The sequence below is a fragment of the Melanotaenia boesemani genome, chromosome 8 (assembly GCF_017639745.1).
Source record: "Melanotaenia boesemani isolate fMelBoe1 chromosome 8, fMelBoe1.pri, whole genome shotgun sequence".
Taxonomy (NCBI): domain Eukaryota; kingdom Metazoa; phylum Chordata; class Actinopteri; order Atheriniformes; family Melanotaeniidae; genus Melanotaenia; species Melanotaenia boesemani.
In genome coordinates, this window is record NC_055689.1 from 27,324,809 (window position 1) to 27,347,908 (window position 23,100).

At 36.8% G+C, this 23,100-nt stretch overlaps 2 protein-coding genes across 2 annotated transcripts in view; one reads left to right on the top strand and one right to left on the bottom strand.

The window, feature by feature from the left end:
- Positions 1 to 10,950, top strand: part of LOC121644291 — a 26,498-nt gene extending 15,548 nt beyond the window's left edge. The window contains exons 3-7 of the mRNA XM_041992143.1: positions 7,148 to 7,453; positions 7,804 to 8,079; positions 8,872 to 8,970; positions 9,099 to 9,142; positions 9,943 to 10,950. Coding sequence (XP_041848077.1) covers positions 7,148 to 7,453; positions 7,804 to 8,079; positions 8,872 to 8,970; positions 9,099 to 9,142; positions 9,943 to 10,116 — 899 coding nt within the window. The 3' untranslated portion in view covers positions 10,117 to 10,950. The remainder of the gene's footprint in view (positions 1 to 7,147; positions 7,454 to 7,803; positions 8,080 to 8,871; positions 8,971 to 9,098; positions 9,143 to 9,942) is intronic.
- A 2,729-nt stretch (positions 10,951 to 13,679) lies between these two features.
- On the bottom strand, positions 13,680 to 17,277 carry LOC121644293 (SLAM family member 9-like). The gene is made up of 4 exons (XM_041992146.1): positions 17,124 to 17,277; positions 16,409 to 16,714; positions 15,504 to 15,779; positions 13,680 to 14,044 (listed from the first exon to the last, which is right to left on the bottom strand). The coding sequence occupies exons 1-4, from the start codon at positions 17,170 to 17,172 to the stop codon at positions 13,917 to 13,919; spliced, it is 759 nt and encodes a 252-aa protein (XP_041848080.1). The 5' UTR covers positions 17,173 to 17,277; the 3' UTR covers positions 13,680 to 13,916.
- Positions 17,278 to 23,100: the final 5,823 nt, after the last annotated feature.

The window sequence follows — 23,100 nt, forward strand, 5'->3', positions numbered from 1 at the left end:
ATAAAATGATTTAAAAAGTGAAGTGGGAATTGGGTCTAAAAAACATGGTGGGTTTTACTGTGGAGAAAACTTTATCAAGGATCTCAGCATTAACCAGGACAAAACTGTCCAGTGTTTCCTCAGGTAAAACCAAGCACTCAGTGTTCATGTTCTAGTTGCATAAAATACATCTGATGGCACTGATTTTACCTCTGAAGTGGTCTGCAAACTGCTCACAGAGAGAGTCTGTTGGGGTTCGCTGGGAGCTGTTAAAATCAGGGTTACATAGGTGATCGATGGTGGAAAAAAGAACCTTGGGATTATTTTTATTGTTACTGATTATTTTTGCGAAGTATATGTTTCTTGAGTTCCTTAGTGCGTTATTGTAAATTTTAAGTTGCTCACAAAATATCTGATAATTTATTGTCATTTTATTTTTCCTCCATCTCCTTTCTGCCACCCTGCCATTTTTTTTGAGTTTTTTGACCTCATTCCTCCAGGGAGATATAAGTTTTGGGTAAATCTTTTTCGTAGTGAGTGGAGCAACAGAGTCGAGGCTTGTCTTCAGTTTACTGTTAAAGTGTTCAACAATAAAATCACAGGGTGCAGATAAAAATCACAGGAGGACATTTATCTAGAACTTTGATAAAATTTGCAGCCACTTCAGAGGTTAGATAGCGCTTCCTCACAGTTCGGACCGAGGTCTCCCGCTGAATAAAAAATCAGCAGTTTTGGAAAGATCAAGCCTCAGGTGTGGAAGATGGAGGCCATTCAGTCTTTTCCTGTTCCCACCATGAAAAAGAAGGTGAGAGGCTTCATCGCACTAGTACCGGAAATTTATCCCGCAGTTTTCGGAGAGAACAGCGGTGTTACATGACCTCACCAAGGGTTCAGCTCCAAACAGGGTTGTCGAGGCTTGCCGACAGGTCACCTACTATGACATTTCAAAACCTCCCAGCATTCATGCGATAAATGTCAAATTTCCCACTGAGTCATCATGAGGTCAAATATTAAAAAATGCCATGTTGGAAAATTACTTTACCAAGCCACAACAATGATCTTCTCTTCAATCTACCAGGAAACTGTGCTACCTCATTCTAAGCAAATGGTTGTAATGGAAGAAAGGAAGTGAAAGTACAGCTGTTATGTCATTGTGTCAAAATAAAGTCTCTTGTTCCACATTGGAACATATAGAAATCTCACCTCAGTGACAGAACTACGTATGCTAGTTTAGAGCTGAGATGTGACTAATCCTCTGGCATCTGCTGTGGCATTAATGTAGACGATGTTCCTTTGGGTCCTGTTTAACAGTGTGTACACAACCTATAACGCTGCATGGGTTGGAGGAGCATTAAACAGTATCTACTACTGTAATGGGTGACTGAGGACCCGGAAATTCAACCACACACAGCAGATGGAATGTGTAAAAAACAGATTTATTAAGCAAAGGGGTAAGAGTCTGGCAAGGCTGAAAGAAGCGGTCGAGGCCGGTGGAAGGAGGAATGCTGAAAAATCCAAAATCAGGGTCAGTAGGCAGGCAATGATCAAAACACAGACAGCTGGGTACTTATCCAAGACGTCAGGCGAAGCTCGGGGTCCAAAACAAAGCATGGGTCAGAATCCAGAAATCCAAGAAACCAGACAAGAGGTATCCGACAATGGCAAGGGAAGAGGGGAAATCCAAGGGTGAAAGTAGTAGGCAATCTGGAGACAACTGAATGCTGGATATCAACTTGACAAGGTGCTGGCGATGATAATCTGGAAGAGAAGGAGAGACTGAAGAGGGATTAAGTAGTGCAGAGAAACCAAGCAGCAATCAGGGAAAAACCAGGTGGGTTGAATTAGGCTGGTAGCCTGTCAGAGCAGGAACAGAGGCAGAGGCAGAGTGGCAATTAAGCCCAGGTGATCTGAATCAGCTGATGAGCCCAGGCAGGGCAACTACTCTATTAATGTCATATGTGGGGAAATAAAGTGAAAAGTTGTATTTATGGAGTTAAAAATGCAAACTACCATAGGTTTGGGATTGATAAAGTGGGATTTTAAATATAAAATGATGAGATGTGATGGACAAAGATGTTGCTAAAAACTCACTGCTAATACACAGGTGGGGGGAAATAAACAGTAAGTAACAATAACATCTCCAGTATTTGATCAAGGATGCACTTCTGCAGGAATTATGCAGCTAGGGACTTAACGAGGAAAGCAATATTTGCTGAATTTAGATAAAAGCCAACAAAATCATAAAACTGGAGCTTGTCTATAGATTTGTGTGTATTGTCTGTACAACTACACGTACACACGAGTTGTGTGGTCAAGTGAGTTCACGCTAAGAAAAACCTTCTTTATAAACAGGAAATTGACAGACTTGACCAGAACTGTATAGAGAAGCAGTAAAGTTATCATGTAGGACCCTTTAGTTTCTTGTAAGTGCATATTCTTGAGAGAATGGGAGCAGGTGAAGCTTGTGTGCACATGTAGATTTCAATGTACTCTCTGCCTAACTGACTCAAATGACCTAAATGACTCAAAAACCTGATTCACCTTGGTGAGTTAGTCATTCAAACTTGACTCAGTACAAATACTCGAGTATACCATTACTTCAAAGGACTCAGAGTAACGTCTGTCTCTTCCCTAGCAGCACCTGTCCTTTTGAAGTATCTTATTCTCAGCTTTTTATAGTTAGACATAATTAAAATGACATAGATTAGGATAATTCTGGGATACAGTTTAAGCAGACAGGCTGATGTAAAGCACACAGAGGTTTTACCATATAAGGTGCTTAGGGTCTTAGGTGCCCTGAAGACTGGACTTAGCATAACACCATGTGTGTAAACATATGTGTTTTTACAGGATTGGTCACTTTAGGACTTCAGGAGTGTCTTTGAAATGTATATAAGGATGCCTTACACATGTTTTCAGAGGGATTCTCAAAATTGGCCAGAGACCTCACAGAGATGCATATCTGTTTAAGGTGTCACTTTTTGTAATAAACCATCATTTTTTATACATCAAGCTGATGTCCGGAGCTCTTCTTTTTACCTGAAAGTATTTTTGTCACATCACCTGTGTTCACAAAATAAACAACACTGTTACATTAGATAGCAAAAGGATTAGCAAGCCAACAAAGTAACAATCGATAGTAGCTAGCAGCAATAGCTGAGTGGCAGCATTAAAATTTTATTCTGTAATACAAAAAACTATTAAACATTTGACAGTATAATGAATAAGATGGCTTACCTCTATAGTGGGCTTTCTTTTCTCCGTTTCTGTCCTTGTGCACCAGAGGATTTCGACCAACTCTTTATTTTGACGATCAATGACATGAGCTTGACAAACACCAAACAGTAGTTTGCCTGCCTGACGTAATGTTGGAACCCAACCTGGACGAAGTAAGCTCCTTGAATACTATCTATTAAACCATAATTAAAAACCTCAGTGACTTGTTTTCTCATCAAACCAAGTTGACACTCTTCATTAATTTTTCTGAAACACTGCTGGTCTATTATGCTCTATAGGCTGGTATATATTAGATGTAGTATAGTAATGTTTAGTGTAAGCAAAGTCTAAAATAGCTTAATCACAGTGAAGTTATAATGTACATTTTTGCAGTATTTATACTATGTTGTAATTTATGAATATTGATGAACCTTAGAAATCAATACAAGCAAATAAGAGAATTTCATGGACACAAATCAAATTATACATTTTCACATTTGTTATTGCATTTTTTTCTTGTACACCAGCATCAATTTTGCATGTATGTATTTGCCTTCAGGTGGAGGAGCAACAATCACGTCATGCTCTGCTAGTACTCTGCCACCTGCAGGCACCTCAACCTCGAAACGAAAACGAAAATGTCAGCTATGGCAGCCAAAGAGATAGAGCTGGCCCTGATGCTAAATTCAGATTTTTAAAATTGCACCAATAACTTTAGTAACACAACTGTAAGAATTCTACATGTAAGGCTTGAACACGCTCACAAACTTCATAAGCAAGGAGGATAAAGTGTTTTTTGATGGATTTGGTGTATCGTCACACCACAAAGACCATTTCTACTGTGAAGCAGCAAAGTTGTGAGAGTATGTTTATACTCTCTCATGAGTACTTTTTATACCACTATCATTCAGTTTTTCTCTTACACATTTGGTCATTTCAGAAATTTTCAGACTATCAACATTTATGATAAAATTATTTTTATATCTTAACAGATCATTTAGCTGTTTCCAGTGGAGCCATGAGACCATGATGAGGACAGTAGCATCATCAGTGTTTCTGGCTCTGGCTGCAACTTGTACTGTCTTTTCCCACAGAAAACCTTTCAAAAGTCTGCATTCAGTCTATATTCTGTTTTGCAGCCTATGAGCGGCACTTTGTAGCACCTGATGTTTGGATTGAAAGACTTTAAATAAAATAACTAAATTAACTGGATAAAAAAAATAAAATCTGCATAAACTGAAATAACAAAAACAAAGTTAAAATAATTTTGGTAAAAACTCCATCCACTGTTATTGGAAATATAAGTTGTTAGGTCATAAGCTGGAGCAGGTTTATTATTATAGGTTATTTTTATGTTTGTCCACAGGGAAAAGGAAAGCAATGAAAATAGAAGGAACTGCATTTCTCAGGTAAGCATTTAAAGATTTATTTCACTTAAAGAAAAACTCAATTTGCCAGTCAAACTGAAAAACAAGCCTTGACTGTGACAAACTTGCATGCTAGAGTGAGGTGAAACCAGACTTTGGTTGATGAAAACGATCTAGCAAATGTATGTAGAAAAAAAGGCAAGGCAGCATGACTGAGTTGAGACAAGACAAAGAAACAAAACAGAGAAAAATAAGTAAAACCGGCAATCTGGTAATGATGAGGGCAAAACTGGTAATGAAGCTGGTAATGAACAAAGAATAGGTAAATGAAGAGACAGAGAGTAGGGTAACCCCTAGTGGTACAAAAACAGAACCAATGCAAAAACTAAAATAAAATAACTGTAGATGAAAGAACATGAGAAATTTTATATAAGGCTTTTTTTTTTTTTTAAATCATTTTATGCAGATTTTAGTAAAAGCCCTCTATTTCTGTTTTTAGATTAATAATTCTAATCACTCATTGTTTAACATCAACACACTTTTGTTTTACATGTATTATAGAATTTTCTCTTTCTTGTAACATTTCTCTTTAACAATGTTTACATGTTTGCTGTACATATATCTTTTTTGACAGTTTTGGGGCCAACCACATTAAAAAAAAAAAAAAAAAAAAAAAAAAAATGAACACTTCCTGAAATCTCTCTATAGAGGAAGTTTCAGACGTCCTCGTGTAAGAATGGAACATCTACCATTTTTATGGGCCGTTCTTGTGAATTTATGCCTTAATCAAGGTAAAAAAAACAATTTTTTCTTTCAGCATTTCAGATTTTGATCAATTTTATTACATAAACCTGTTTTACATTAGCACTAGAGTGTTTTTTTTTGTATGTGTGTGTGTGTGTGTGTTCCACAATAGTGGAAGCAGTCAAGTGAATGTGAGATATAGAAAGTAAGTAGAAAAATAGTCCTGCTGTTTTTATTTGATGTTTTACACAATACAACAGAAATATTATATTACCAGGAATATCCAAACAAGATGTAATGTATACGTATGAATATCATGGTCACCAGTTGAAGATGATTATTTAGTTCCTGTATCATTCTTTTACTGAGTTTAAATGAGTCCTGGCTCCATTTCTGACAGCACACTGCATAAAATTATACAAACATGACTATATTAATATATTGTTGCTGTAACTGGCTTTATGATCAGTGTGAATATCTTTTAAACTGGTTCCCTTAAGAAGATACTGGATAGGTGGCGTGCTAGACAAACAGATGATGCTGGTGGCTGTTTTGTTTCAAACGGTTTCAGAAGAACACCATTTGTGATGTGTGGATTATCAACTGTAAACCTTCTGGTGATTATCACATCTTAAATAAGATGGCTTATAACAACCTGAAGTCTAAAGGCTTTTCCGGCTGTGCTGTGGAGAAATCAGTGTCTAAATATGTATTTCTGCTGTTATTGTCTGTTTTATTTAGTTATAGTTAGTAAAAACAAAGAAAAGAAATAAGTCCTGGCTTGATTGACAATCCCCCAAAAATTTCAATTGGGTTGATCTACAAACTGTATAAAAGATATAGTGTTGGTGTTGGATAAAAAGGTGGAAACACCACTTAGAGACTTAGGGACTCCAAACAATCACAACCAACAAAGATCAATCAATCTTAATTTATACAGCGCTTTTTAAAACAGATTACAAACTTAAGTGCTAACAGACCAAAATAAACCACAAAGTGGAATTTAAAAAGGAAATAAACACATAATGGTACAAATAATGAAACCGATCAACAGAATGAGTTGGAGATAATAGTAAAATATTTATAAAACAGTGCGAAGAGGAGTGAAAACCACTTTAAAATAAGTAAAACCAGTTTTTAAAGTTATATATAAAGTCTCTAATAGAGATGAGTTTACGTCCTATCTGAAAGACAAATAGACTGATGCCGTTATAGTTATATATTACATGCCGATTATATGCCGAGTTATATATTACATGTGTTCATTAGACTGAAAGACAGAAAAGTCTGAGTTAAAGTTTTAAAATGTTTTCACTGACAACAGCTAAAAGTCAAAAATGAAAATGACACTAAATATGCAGGATGTAAAAATATGAAAAAAATAATAGTAAAATATAAATGTAACTGATGATGTACACAGAGTTTTTCAACTAGCTATGAAAGTAGTTCCCACATCAAAATATGAGAAATAAAACAGTGGTAAGTTTATGTTTTATTATGTCATCATTGTGTATTTATTAGTCAGTTTTGTCCGTTCTGACCATGATGAAGAAAAAGAAAATGTAACAACTACTAAAGAGAGGTTAAATGGATGAAGAGTAGTCTCCTGTTTTTGGAAGAGAGAGATTAGACAAAGAAAAGACAAAAACTCAAACATCTGGTTAAAAACTTCTATTAGTTTGGCTCAGCTTTACCTGTTAAACTCATTTATCTCAAACAAAAAATGCACCAAATTATCATCCAGTATCAGCTGTGCTTTATTCATGTCAGATGTGAAATATGAGACTACAGTTTTATTTGTTGTATATTGTGATTAATTTAATGTCTTTTCTGTTTTACAGTGTCCTGTGCTGTGACTCCTGTGTTTGTGAAGAAGGGAGATGATGTTCTTCTGAATGTCACAGAAACTGATGTTCCTGAGGAATTTATAGCCCTCATGTGGAAATTCAGTACAAATGTCTTAGTGTCATTTGTTCCTGGTCAAGATCCAACTATCAGGGCTAAATATGCTGGAAGAGTTGAGCCTGAGGAGAACAAATACTCTGTTAAACTGAAGAATCTACAGAAGTCAGACAGTGGAGTTTATACTGCACGACTGACAGTGGATCAAGATAACACACTAGCTGCATACAACATCACAGTTCAAGGTGGGTTTCTGAACATTTCAGTCTTACTTAGAGACATCAGCTGCCATGTAACTAAAACTTAAAAGAAGTCTAAGCTCCAGTTATGGCTATAGTTTACAGATCAGCTTTATTTGACCAATCTGTTCTTTGGCTTGTGGTCTTTATCAGGACCATCTACATCCATGAAGGCCACTAGCCTTAGTTTGTTTAGTGATGAAGCTGCTCTCTATATTGACAAATCTGATGGATGTTTTTACATTTTTATTTTCCTTTTTTCCTTTTCTATTCACTTTGGTAATTGGTAAGGTAAATTGTTCCAGAAACACCTTCTTTACTTACATGTTTATAAAACTTATCCATTCTTTCTTCAGATCCAGTCTCTCCAGTCAGGTTGATGGTGGACTCTGTGTCCAGCAGATCAGACTCCTGTAACCTCACAGTGACCTGCAGCGCAGTGGACTCCGACTTCAGCCACATTTTTAGATGTGACAATAAAGCCTGCTATCAAGAGGGAGGAGAGATCACAAAATCTGATACTTCTTTCCAGGTCTACCCACAGGATGAATCAATTATCTGTAACCATAGCAACCATGTCAGCTGGACCAAACACATGATAAAGATTCAGGATCACTGCATCCAACATGGTGGTAAGTCTGAAGGATGTGCATGGAACTGGCATTAAACCCTATTAAAATCTGATTACATATAAATTTTAGAAGGTCTGTAATTATAAAAGTCCAATAATGTTCCACCAAATATCAAAGTCTGATCCAATGAGATGATCTCTTCCTTCAGAGGTCACTGAAGAATTTGTATTCCAATTTATTTCTCTTAGAAATTAATTTTAAGTATTAAATGTAGCATGTTTGGTAAGGAAAACCTTGTTATTTTGTGTATCTGACAAGCTGCAAACTGAACCTCTCAGCAACATATTCAGAAACATTTTCATTGTTTTCCACCAAAATAAATCAACTCTCACATTTAGATATATAACTGTAGCAAAGCTTGATTAAGTTTTGATTATTGTGTTTAAGCAATTGAAGCATAATAAATCTTTTCATTCTTCATATTTTGTTTAACCTGGTTGGAATATACTTTACATACAACAACTACTGGCTTTTTCCAGTGTTTTCGTTGCCTAAATTAAAGCACAGACTAAACCGAGGATGCAAACTACACAAATTCTAGTATCCATGACGATTCAATCTGACCATCTCTACCAGGTGACTATAAGGTGTGACATACTGTAAATGTTTTTGCTTTAACAAACATTTACAGAAATTGTTTACATCCATCACCACAGTGTTACAATCTATGAACGTTCAGAAGGAATTTGGACAAAACTTAGTTCTGTAAAATGGGATACCAGTTGTGCTGCTTGGATTAAGTACAGGAGCATTTTCTCATCTGTTTTTTGGTTTACTCTGTTGATCCTTCAGAAAATCGCAATCATTATATTCTCATATGGATTGGTGTTGCCCTTGCTACTTTCCTTCTAATTACTGCTGTTCTAATATATCTACGAAGGAGAAGAACATGTAAGTTCAATAAAGTGTTATAAATTTTATAAAAGGCTAAATCTGCAAAATTTAGAATCATGATAAATCAAAATCAGCAAAAATATAATCAAAGCAAATCACAAAATATATCATTTTTTTTCCTGCAGATCACAGAGAAAAGATTGAAAACACAATATACACTGTTCCTGAGGTAAGCATCTCTCTTTTTTAAAAACATCCAAATAAAATCTCCCCACAATCCAACGCTGACATTTTAATTCTAAAGAATTTAACAGTAAAGTTTGAAAAAACACAAAGCAGAATACTGAGACCTACTCCCTTCCCCCTTTCATTTTTATATATTTCTATTTGCTCTGCGTTGTTAGGTGTATTTTTTGTATTGTTGTATTGTGGTTCTTGTGTATGCACAGTTGTACGTTTGTATGTATGTACGTTATTTATTCCTGCTGGGGCCTCTTGGCCAGGTCATGTTTGCAAATGAGAACTGGTTCTGAAACATTTTTTTACCTGGTTAAAAAAAGGTTAAATAAAAATAAAAAAGAAAAATATTTCTAAAACAATAAACAGAGCATGAAAAATAGTTTGCTTTTTATATTGAAACCATATAGTCAAGTACTTGAAATTACATTTTTCTGTGAATGTGAATTTTAGCTGCTCTAATAACACATTTACATCACTGATTGGACCATTTTCAGATTTCCAGACACATTATGCATCATCCAAACCTCTTTGAAAATTCCTTCAATGTGTTCCTTTATGTTTTTGCCTGTGTTATCAAGCTGCTGAATATCTGTGTTTGGGTTGTTTACACAGTGTGTTTGTCTAATTATATTGATCCCTCTGAGAGGAAATGTTTAGTTTTAAAAGCAGCTGACACAAACACCCAAACTGTTTTCTAGTTTTCTAAACTGCAGATGCAGTGAACATGTAGTTGGCAAGTCACACTGTAACAAAATCCTTTTCCAAAAATTTCTATAATTTATTTTGCAGCTTGAAACTATCCAAACTAATGGTGAGAGTTCAGCACATGATGAACCAGGTCCTTCTCCAACCACCACCTACAGCACGGTGGGATTTCACAATAGGAAGGATTCTACTGAGACTAAAAGAAACCCTCAGCCAGAGACCGTGTATGCACAGGTACAAAAGCCCAGCAAGACCTGAGGAACAACTGCTAGAACTGAACTTGGTATATTTTCCTAGGAGTTTTTCCTAAACATTTCTGTACTTTGTTGATTAATAAAACTGTACATTTATGTAAAAGTTACAACAGGACAATCAGAAGTATGACCCATTAACAGCTGATAACCTTCATAAACCTAGATGACTGACTAAAAAAAAACAACATTTCACAAGTATTAAGTGTCATTTTCTGAAGTATAATCGTATCTGCATGTCAGCAGTGTAGCCAGAACAATGTCTGAATTTTGTTCATGAGAATAAGAGAGACTAAATAATTTCCTTAGCAAGGTTTTCTTGGATCTGACACAGATCAATAAGTTTTCTTACTTTTAGTACTCAGGATTGAGCCTGTATCTCATATTTTACAGTTACAAATGTTTAGAAACCAGTTAAACTCAATACTGAACGTAACAGACAGAAATCTTTTAGTTGTAACTATTGAAATTCAGAACTAAGTTTCATTTTCAGTTTCTGGGAAAAAATAGTCTGAAGTGAGTTTTGGATGATATATGAAATACAAGAAACTGTGAGGACATAACATTGTGACATCATCATTATTTATATTTCTTAAACCTAGTTTATGTGCTATTTTTTCCCGCATTTAGGAGATCTGATGAATGTGCGTTAGCAACCGCAGCTTTAAAATGGCAGCTTCTGCTAATAAACACAACTGTGTACCTCCTTATTTCCAAAGAACATGTTTTTTTATATATATATTTCAGCGCCTGCTTAATATGATGCTGAATGAAAGAAACAGAATGTTACTTTTGTTTTACATATGACTGTTTCAAAATATATTAAAGTTTTTAAATGACACCTGCAGAAGGGTTATTGTTATTATTATTATTATTATTATTATTACAGTATTGAAAGGCAGAAATGTTGGTCTGCTCCAGTGTTGGGGTAGTTACTCTAGAAAAGTAATTAGTTACTAGTTGCTCATTACTTCTGCAAATTGTAATGAAATTACTCGTTATTGCATTTAACGTCACTACTTAGTACTTTACCATTTCTTAATTCACTGTGTAGACATGGACAAACATCATAGCCGAATCATCACTGCCTGTCTGCATAGTGTTTACTGTATATTGTAAACAAAATGGCTTTAAAACCAAAGACCAACATCCCTGTCTGTGGGAAGAAATGGCCACACTTGTCTCATAATCATTTTATCTAGTATTTTTCTAAACCTGGGTGATTCAGTAGTCGACAGGGGGAGCAACTAGCTTGTTAAGTTTTGTCTGTCTTACTGGCTCCTGGAAATATTGAACAAAAGCTTAGCTTGTTCAGGCGGGTCAGCGGCAGCAGCATGCGCATACCACTTAAAACAGATCAGAACTTTACACATAAGCAAACACAGCTCAAGTAATGCAGAAAAACATGTTGCTGTAGTCCAGTAAAGTAATTTCGTTACCAGTATTTTAAGTGTAATGCACTACTTCGTTACCTAAAAAAGTAATATCGTTACTGTAACGCGTTACCCCCAACACTGGTCTTCTCATTGTTTTTTGTAGAAGAGTCTGTTATTGTGAAACTGTGGGACAAGGGAAATGAAATTGTTAAACTGAGTAGTGTGTGTTAGGAAACAGGTATAGAATATGGAAGGATTAATGGATTTTATTCTATAAACTGTAAAAATTTAACAGAAAATGTAATATAATACTGTTTTGTCACTGACTTTGGTCATGAATTTTCCAGAGCTCTGCAGTGATAGACCAGTTTGAACTGGTAGGTGGTGACTCATGATATGTATATAAGTGGTTCCAAGCAGAAGGGGAGGCCTGCATAGAGGAAAGTTGTTTAGTGAGCTGATTATCTTGTGGGTTACAGAGTAAACTGTAAACTAGTTTTCTGCTTTTCCAAATGTCTCATTTTCCCGCGATCACAGGTCATCTTGGCATGGTGTTACAGTTAATGCAACATATAAGATTACATTCCTTTCTCCTTATATTTATGAAAAGTAGGTAGAAGTATAAAGGTGTAAATATTGTAATACAAAAAGAAATGGATGAAATAAACTCCAAATGATTGTTTTTTTATACTATTTTTCTTTTGTTTTATTTTATTATTTTCTACAAATTTTGGGGATATAGCAATTAGGATAAATAAAAATTCAGATAAATGGAACAAACTCGAACTTCCTGAAGCTTCACATTATTGTGTATTTGATGCCTGAAAACAATATAATTACATATTTCTAAAATGAAATGAATATTAAGTCATACCTTACCTAAATTAATCATTTTACGTTATCTTTCATTAAATACTCAAGCAGCCATCATACAGTGTGTCCCTTACTAGTAATTAGTTCATGAATCATCTGTAATTAAACATTTATATCTGTGTGGACACCAACACTGCAGAAGCTTTAGTTTTAGTGGTGCCAAAATACAACCATGACTGTTTTCATCAACAACAGCAACACAGTTTAAACCTTGTCATGGTTTTGTTTCCTGTTCAAACGTCTGAAAGGTCTTTGCATGTCTGAGCAAAAATAACCGCAATACCATCACATTTATTACATGCAATAAATAGGCATTCTCTGTTAAATGTACAATAAAGGGGGTGGGGGGAGCTAAAACAATGAGGTTGTTTTTGTGCATTTGCTAATTCAGTACTAGAGCTTGTTTCAGTGGCTCACTGCACTCGCTGTGACACAACTTCCTCTTTCATAGCTTTATATTTAACACCTCCTGCAAGCTTCCTCAGCATGTGAGATGCCTAAGATAAGCTACACAGTGTAAAGTTTCCATGAAGACAGAAATGTTTTTTTTCTTGCTGATGTAAAGACAAACTGTTGCAATACTGCCTGATCAATAAGGCAAATAGAGCGTCCCCATCCCCCATAATTCCAAAGTTGATGTGCAAATACGTGTTTTTGTCTTTCCAATGTTTCGCCTTTGAAAAAAGTAAATGTGAAATGAAGAAAAATCACACAGCTGGAATCTCCCCACCCATTTAAGCTGGCTCGGCCCACAAACCACAGCGCTCCCATTAGTACCAGTCACTGAAATGACTGTACTGTAATTCCTGACTGGAAACAGAACACAGCATGTTTGTGGTGTATTTAAACCAACTATTTCACTCTTGTCATTCTTTTAGAGATTGAATCATCAAATAATTTTCATATAAACATGAAGAAATTTATTTAGAAAGTAAACAGAGTTATCATTACAGAAAATAATAATAATAGTTGGCATGCAGAGTAAATGGATATAATGTCTTGTTTTCTTGTCACATTATATTTACACTATTCCAGTTTAAGCACATTTGAGGTTCCTTTATCTGTTAACTGGTATCCAAAAAAAAGACAAAAAAAACAAAAAACAAAAACAAGTCTTAAAATGCTGCAACATAAAGAGCCATGTACAGTATGTACACAGTGCCACACAGTAAATAAGAGGCTTCGGCTTGACAGCAGGAGTCTTTGTATGTGGGTTCAACTCTTCTAGCTGGCGTCACTGGCTGCACCTGTGAAGGTGTGTGTTGCAAAGCATTTTAACACTTGCTAGTTTTATTTAATGATAAATATACTTTCTTTATCATTTGTCTTCAGTCTCTGTGTTAATTTGGTGCACAATGAGCCAGATCATATCACATGTACTGTTCCTTGTTGCTGCTTTCCAGGTTCCTGGTCTTCATGCCATTTGGTGTGCTGGTCCATTTATACATGACTTTGTGAATATCATTTATTATACAACCCAAAATAAAAATGATATCAAGGACTTAATAGATTTGGATTAACGTTGAGCTATATGGACAGTTTATTCAGACAGAAGAATTTATTTTTGCTTCTTGAGCTTCTCCATGAGGTGGACACTGATGACAGCAGACACCATGATGATCAGACCAACCGAGAACACGACTGTCTTCAGCAAACAGATGGAGACGCCAAAGAGAGTCTCTGAACCTGCAGCACAGCAAAGCAGGCTGATTACACAATGAACACTGAAGATCCACTCTGACACCACAACACAGCAAAAGTAGAAATAACTAACCAGTACGTCATCATACTGACAGTAAAAACCTGGTTGCTTTGGATACAGATGATTAATTTGTTTGACAGGTAAACCTGGAAAGAAGCTCCAGATTTGTTTTTTTGTTTTTGTTTTTTTTATATACTTTCTATTTTTGTAAGTGATACATACTAACAATTATAATGCAATTATACTCAATGAAAATCAAACTAAAAAAAAAAAAAAAAAAAAAAAAGAAGTTCCAGTTTTTGTGATCTCTGATCTGTTTCCTCCCCCCTGAAAGCAGGTCAAGGCATCACAACTTAAAGTGCTGCTGATGTGAGAGTCCTCTGTGCTGCAGGTCAGTGTGAGGTTACAGGAGTCTGAGCTGCAGGACACAGAGTCCACCATCAACCTGACTGGAGAAACTGGATCTTTGTATTTAGGGGAACACCAATTGTTTTGTCTATTTTCTTTAGCCCTGATAAAATCCACAAACCAAAACACACTTATCAGTTAAATTGTTCTGTAAACAATAGGTTCAGGCAACTTAAACACGGTAAAAAGCCAGTAGTTGTTGTATATAAAGTAAATGAAATATGTAGAATTTTTATGATTTCTTATACTTTGATTGTTTAAATACAATAATTTAAAGCTTAATCAAGCTTTGCTCTTACAATTAAAAATCTTAATGTGGGTGCTGATATATTTCCATGGAAAACAATGAAAAAGCATTGTTTCTGAACATCACACCACTGTGAGCTGCACGGTGTGTGAGCACCGCAGCCTCACAGCAAGAAGGTTGCTGGTACGAGCCTCAGCTGGGGGGAGGTTTGAACCTGGGGGGCGGTGGCCTTTCTGTGTGGAGTTTCCATGTTCTCTGTGTATGCGTGGGTTCTCTCCGGGTTTTCCGGCTACCTTCTACAGTCCAAAGACATGCATGTTAGGTTAGGTGGTGACTCTAAATTCTCCCAAAGAGTGAGTGTGTGAATGGTTGTTTGTCCCTGTCTGTGTTGGCCCTGCAATGGACTGGTGACCTGTCCAGGGTGTACCCTGCCTCTCACCTGGTAAAATCCTGGAATAAGCTCCAACTTACCAACGACCCGTAATGGACTAAGTGGTAGATAATGAATTACTGTTTCTGAATATGTTACTGACAGGTTCAGTTTGCAGCTTTGTCTCATTCACCAAATAAAAAAAACAAAGTTTTCCTTACCAAACACGCTACTTTTAATGCTTAAAATTAATTTCTAAGAGAAATAATTTGGAATAGAAATTCTTCAGCGACCTGTAATGGAAAAGATATTCTAATTTGGTGGAACATTATTGGACTTTTAAAATTACAGACCTTCTAAACGTTATCAACTGTTAAAAAGGTTTAACACCAGTTCCATGAACGTCCTTCAGACTTACCATCATGTTGTATGCAGTGATCCTGAATCTTTATCATGTGTTTAGTCCAGCTGACCTGGTTGCTATGGTTACAGATAATTGATTCATCCTGTGGGTAGACTTGGAAAGAAGCATCAGATTTTGTGATCTCTCCTCCCTCTTGATAGCAGACTTTATTGTCACATCTAAAAGTGTGGCTGAAGTCAGAGTCCACTGCGCTGCAGGTCACTGTGAGGTTACAGGAGTCTGATCTGCTGGACACAGAGTCCACCATCAACCTGACTGGAGAGACTGGATCTAAAGAGAGAATGGAGAAGTTTTATAAAGATGTAAGTAAAGTAGATGTCTCTGGAACAATTTAACTTCTTCCAAAGTGAATAGAAACTGGAAAAATATGAAAAAATGTAAAAACATCCATCAGATTTGTTAGTGTAGATAGCAGCTTCATCACTAAACAAACTGTGGCCTTCATGGATGGTCCTGATAATGGTCCTGATAAAGGCCACAAGCCAAAGAACACATTGAATGAAACTTTATTATCATTGCAACAGGTGCAACGATTTTTTTCCCAGTACAAACCCATCCAAGAGTAGACAACAACAACATATGAACAAACAGGATCAGGCAGACTGAAGCAGCAGCCGCCTTGCAGCGCGCCATTTTCACAGATGGAAAAGATAACATAAGGGAGAATAACGGGAGGAGGCTGGACAAAAAAAAGGCATCTCTACATTGGGCCTGATGGGCCCAGTGACGGGCAGAGCATCCATCTGTATAACATTTCCAGGAGAACTTGATAACCAGCCATTGGTCAAATGAAGCTGATGTGTAAACTACAGCCATTGCTGGAGCTTAGACTTCTTTTAAGTTTTAGTTACACAGCAGCTGCTGTTTTCTAAGTAAGACTGAAATGTTCAGAAACCCACCTTGAACTGTGACGTTGTATGCAGCTATATTTTTTTCTTGATCCCCTGTCATTTGTGCAGTATAAACTCCACTGTCTGACTTCTGTAGATTCTTCAGTTTAACAGAGTATTTGTTCACATCCAGCTCAACTCTTCCAGCATATTTAGCCCTGATATTTGGCTTTTGACCAGGAGCAAATGACACTAAGACATTTGTACTGAATTTCCACATGAAGGCTATAAATTCCTCAGGAACATCAGTTTCTGTGACATTCAGAAGAACATCGTCTCCCTTCTTCACAAACACAGGAGTCACAGCACAGGACACTGTAAAACAGAAAAGACGCATAATGGAGTGAAACAGGTCCCTATTCAGTCAGTAAAGTTTTCTCTTAACCCTTTATAGTCAGTTAATCTATGTTTTCCATGTAAAAGAAATAAGAAACTATTGTACTGAAAACATTTAAGTGCATTTAATTTATTCCACATTTTTTAAAATCAAATCACATTAAACTTTATCAATAAAACACTTTTCTCTTAAAATCCCTTTATTGATATTTGATTCATTTTTTTAAACACTCATTGTTATTAATGAAAAATATAATATGATATCTTCATATACAAGCTTTGTAATTATAATATAGAAACTAAAGCAACTTTATGAAGCATTTGTCAGTTCCGCTCCTCTTTGTTCATTTATCTATTAACATGTAATAAAACAGGATTCCTCTCCTACCTGGGGTCTGAATGCAGAGTAGCAGAACCAGGTTCACAGACAAAGACATTGTGGAGTCTCTAAGCAGCTAAAAATCTTTTGCTTCACTGACATCAAAATACAGACGTTAGTATGAAGAACACCAGAGTTTCAGAGTTCTCACTGCTTTCAGACGTGAAACTGCTGTTTCACATCTGAAACCACACAGACTTCCTGAGTAAACGTTAGCAAACACATTAATTCCAGTTACCCTCTCAAAGCACATTTTACTGCTTATACAGACTAAAAATAAATGAGCTTTTTGTTACGAGGCAGTGTTAAACTGACAGGTGAATAAACATTTAATCATAAATTTAAATTTAAACTATTTCAAACTATTTTGTAATAAAGTCATTTGCATTAAGCATCAGATTCTTTATTATCCAGAGAAAATATTCATCTTTTACTTTTGCTGTTTTTGTAAACTCTTTAAATGATAATCTTTAACACTGTGTCAGTTTGCAAACAAGAAAGTCCTGCAAACACTCCTGTGTTGGATGAAAAAACACACATTATTTCATCCGTCCTCGTTTATCTGAGCGATGATGTAAATGTGCAACAAAAGAAAACCCCACTGCAGGTCATTTGTTTAAGTAACATGTCAACAGCTATGATGTTTCCAAACCTCCCAGCATTCATGTGATAAATGTATGTCAAATTTCCCACTGATGCATCATGAGGTCAATCTCAAAAATGCCATGTTGGAAGATGACTTTAACGAACAGAAACCATGATCTTCTCTTCAACCTACCAGGAAATGTTGCTGCCTCCTTCTCAGCAAGTGGTTGTAATGTTTGGTTAGAAAGAAAAGAGGGAAATAAAAGAAAGGAAGTGAATGTACAGCTGTTACGTCACTGTGTCTCTTGTTTCTCTTGTTCCACATTGGAACGTATAGAAATCTCACCTCAGGGACAGAAAAACTACTTTAGATCTAAGATGTGACTAATCTCCTGGCATCTGCTGTGGCACTAATGTAGACGATGTTCCTTTGGGTCCTGTTTATCGGCGTGTACACAGCCTATAACGCTGCATGGGTTGGAGGAGCATTAAACAGTATCTACTGCTCCTTTAATTATCATATGTGGGGAAATAAAGTGAAAGTTGTATTTATGGAGTTAAAAATGCAAAACTAACACAAGTTTGGGATTGATAAAGTGGGATTTTAAATATACATTGATGAGATGTGATAGATAAACATGTTGCTAAAAACACACTGCTAATATGCAGATCGGGGAAAATAAACAGTAAGTAACAATAACATCTCCAGTATTTGATCAAGGATGCACTTCTGCAGGAATTATTCAGCAAAGGACTTAATGAGTAAAGCAATATTTGCAGAATTTAGTTAAATACTAACAAAATCATAAAACGGGAGCTTGTCTAAAGATCTGTGTGTATTGTCTGTACAGTTACATGTACACATGAGTTGTGTGGTCAAGTGAGTTCATGCTAAGAAAAACCTTCTTCCTGAAAAACAAGAAGTTGTCAGTCTTGACCAGAACTGTGTAGAGAAGTGGTAACGTTATCATGTAGTTTAGAGTTTCTTGACATCAGAATGAAACAAGTTATGTTTTCCTTTACACTGACTGACAAGTCTCCATTTTACAGGGTTTTAAAACACATTATTTCACTATTAGTCACACTTTGCTTCTAGCTGCAATGCATTGTAGTTGCACAAAGCAAATTATTTTTATCTGGAAATTTCTAGAAGAGCAGTGTTTCTGAGCACCTCTGGGTTCTCTAAAATCAAATCAAATCAAACTTTATTTATAAAGCACCTTTCATGCCACAGGCAACACCAAGTGCTTTACACAATTAAAAACATTTATGCATAATAAAAACAAAACAAAGTTGAAATACATAAAAATACAAACACTCACCAAAATATTTCACACAGTCGCACGGACGCACACATACGTACACACATACACAAAGCAGCACCCCCTCCCCATTCTATACAAATATGATTCTCTTATTTCTGTCTTGAACTGAATGTTATTTTAAAATACTAAAAGTGATAAGCATCCGGCCTGATCCTGCTGTGAGGAAACAATATTAGTGTCATGGGGATCCATCCACACCAGGGGCCAGTCCACCCATGTCTAACAGTGGCAACCACTCCCATCAGGACAGACCAGGCCCACACCTCAGCCAAAAGGCTGCAGTGCAGGGCCCCAGCCACCCCGATAGGTGCAATCACTGCGGTAGCAGCCCCCAGACCAAGTAGGCAAAACCCCCGGCAAGTTACAATTAAAATTAAACAGCCTTAAGTAGCAATAAGAACAGCTAAGAATGAATGAATAAATAAGTAAATGAATAAATAAATAAGAAGCAGTACAGTTGAATAAAATTAAAATAAAATTATGTGAAATAAAATTATGTAAAATAAATTAAGATAAAAAAAATTTTTGTTAAAAGCTAAGCTAAAAAGGTAGGTCTTAAGCTTCTTTTTAAAAACATCAACGTTCTCTGCAGCCCTGAGGCCCTCTGGCAGACTGTTCCAAAGACGAGGGTCATAACAATAGAAAGAGGCCTCGCCATATGTCTTGGTCCTCACCCTTGGAACAACTAAAAGACCAGTACCAGAGGACCTCAGGGTTCATGACTTAAAAGAAGGTCTGATAAAGAAGGCAAGGCAAGGCAAGGCAGTTTATTTGTATAGCACATTTCTTGTACAGGACAATTCAAAGTGCTTTACATAAAACAAAGGCATTACAGATATTTAGAAATAGTAAAAGTCATCAACACATAATCACAATAAAATAATAAATTACATTAAAATGATTAAAAGCAAGATAAGTTAAAAAGTTAACATGCAGATTTCATGCATAGGCGCATGAGAAAAAAATGTTTTTAACCTGGATTTAAAAATGTCTAGATTTGGTGAAAGTTTAATCTCCACTGGCAGTTTGTTCCACTTGTTTGCAGCAAAACAGCTAAATGCTGCTTCTCCATGTTTAGTCTGGACTCTGGTTTGGACTAGTTGACCAGAGTCTTTGGATCTAAGAGCTCTGGTCAGTGATTTTAAGAGCCCGAGTCTCCAGATGTTTGCCATTGCTGACCCTCTTCTCTTTGCTCCCAAACAGAATAATCTCAGTTTTGTCTTCATTTAATTGTAGAAAATTCTCCTTCATCCAAGTGTTTATTTGCTCCAGACACGGACACAGTAAGTCTATTGGACTGCAGTCATCTGGTGACAGAGACATCTAAAGTTGTGTATTATCAACATAACTTTGATAATTAATGCTATAGTTCTGTAATATTTGACCCAAAGGGAGCATATACAAGTTGAACAGAAGAGGTCCAAGGACTGACCCCTGGGAGACTCCACAAGTCATGGCCACTTGCTCGGATTCATAGCTGCCGATTGTAACAAAATAACTCCGGCCTTCTAAATAGGACCTGAACCAGTTAAGGACCGTCCCAGAAAGTCCAACCCAGTTTTCCAGCCTGTGTAACAGGATTCTGTGATCTACGGTGTCAAACGCAGCACTGAGATCCAACAGAACCAGGACTGATACTTGACCAGAATCAGTATTCAACCTAATGTCATTTAACACTTTGACCAGAGCTGTTTCAGTTGATGAGGTTGGAAGCCGGACTGAAATTTATCAAGATTTCCACTTTCATTTAAAAAGTAATTAAGCTGGTGAAATACAACTTTCTCAATAATCTTGGAAATTATAGAGAGGTTAGAGGCAGGTCTATAGTTGTTCATTATAGAGGCATCTAGAGTCCTATTCTTTAGGAGTGGCTTAATAGCAGTTATCTTTAGTGACTTGGGAAAAATGCCTGATGCCAGTGAGCTGTTAACTAACAGTAGGAGATCACTTTCTACTGAGGTAAAAACTGTTTTTAAAAAGTCGGATGGTATCATGTCCAGAGTGCATGTTGTTGATTTCAAATGCCAAACTGTTTCTTGTAGGATTTTTAAATCAACCATTTTAAATTGCGACATAACATCAGAATTATTTCCAGGTTTTAGACACAGACTAGTTTTCTTGTGTGACTGTGTGGAATTTATATTTTGCCTAATTGTTTTAATTTTTTGGCTAAAAAAGTTGGCAAATTGGTTACATTTCTCAGTGGAAAGAAGCTCTGAGCTTATGAGGATTTGTAAGTTTTTTAATCATAGCTAACAGAGTGCGAGAATTGTTGATATTCCTGTTAATCATTTCAGATAAATGCAGCTCTCTGGCCTTGCACAGCTCATTGTTATAGTTACGCAGGCTTTGTTTGTACAGCTCATAGTGAATTTGAAGTTTATTTTTCCGCCATTTCCGCTCAGTTTTTCTGCATTCTCTTTTTAGGCTGGTGACCACAGTAGTGTTTCTCCATGGAGTTTTCTGTTTGATCAAAGTGCTCTTGATTCTTATCGGTGCAACAGCATCCATTACATTCAAGACTTTCAGATTGAAATGATCCAGGAGTCCATCAACTGACTCTGCACTGGTTGTTCGTGACATTGCTATGGCCTCCACAAACTTAGCACTTGTTCTTTCATTAATGTACCTCTTCCTAACTGAGGAGCAGGTTGGTTGGACATTCTGAGTGATCAGTAAATCAAACAAAATACAAAAATGGTCAGACAAGGCCAAGTCAGTGACCACAACAGAAGAAATATCAACACCCTTTGAAATAACGAGGTACAGAATGTGACCTCGAATGTGGGTCGGTTCTTTTACGTGTTGCCACAAACCAAACATGTCCAATATGGACGAAAATTCCTTGACATTACCATCCGTCATGTTATCTATGTGAATGTTAAAATCTCCAGTTAAGATGAAATGGTTAAAATCAGTAGAGATAACCGACAATAATTCAGAAAATTCATCAATAAAATTTACACGTCTGTAGATGATTAGAAATAGGATTTTAGGAATGGCCCTTAAAATAAAACTAAGATATTCAAAAGAAGTAAAATCAGCAAATGAAATCTCTTTACAAGAAGATGGCCCAAGACCATTAAGACATTTATAAACTACTAAAAGAACCTTAAAATCAATCCTAAAACGCACGGGGAGCCAATGCAGTGATTTTAAGACTGGTGTGATGCTAAGGGAAGCTAATGGAGAAACTATAAAAAACTTAAAAACTTTTATGTCTCCTTGGAAATGTTCATTTTAAAAAATATATACACGTATATAAACGTTTTTAAGTTGTGATGCAACCTTGAAGTGGGGGTACTGTGGGTGGTACTCCGGGAGTAAGGAGTGCCGGACACACTTGTACGAGCTGTCCGGTCCCTGTATGACCGGTGTCAGAGCTTGGTCCACATTGTTGGCAGTAAATCAGAATCGTTTCCAGTGCGGGTTGGCCCTTTGTCACCGATTGTGTTCATAACTTTTATTGACAGAATTTCTAGGCACAGCTGAGGTGTTGCGGGGATTCGGTTTGGTGGCCTCAGGATTGGGTCTCTGCTCTGCTCTGCTTGTGGATGATGTGGTTCTGTTGGCTTCATCAGGCCATGATCTTCAGCTCTCATTGGAGTGATTCGCAGCCGAGTGTGAAGCGGCTGGGATGGGAATAAGCACCTCCAAATCCGAGACCATGGTCCTCAGCCGGAAAAGGGTGGAGTGCTCTCTCCGGGTCTGCAAAAGGATCCTGCCCCAAGTGGAGGAGTTCATGTATCTTGGGGTCTTGTTCACAATGAGGGAAGGATGGAGCGGGAGATCGATAGGCGGATCTGTCGGTCTGTCTTGGTGAAGAAGGAGCTGAGCCAAAAGGCAAAGCTCTCAATTTACCAGTCGATCTACGTTCCCACCCTCACCTATGGTCACAAGCTGTGGGTAGTGACCAAAAGAACAAGATCGCAAATACAAGCGGCCGGAATGAGTTTTCTCCGCAGGGAGGCCGGGCTCGCCCATGGAGATAGGGTGAGAAGCTCGGTGATCTGGGAGGGGCTCAGAATAGAGTTGCTGCTCCTCTGCATCGAGAGGAGCCAGATGAGGTGGCTTGG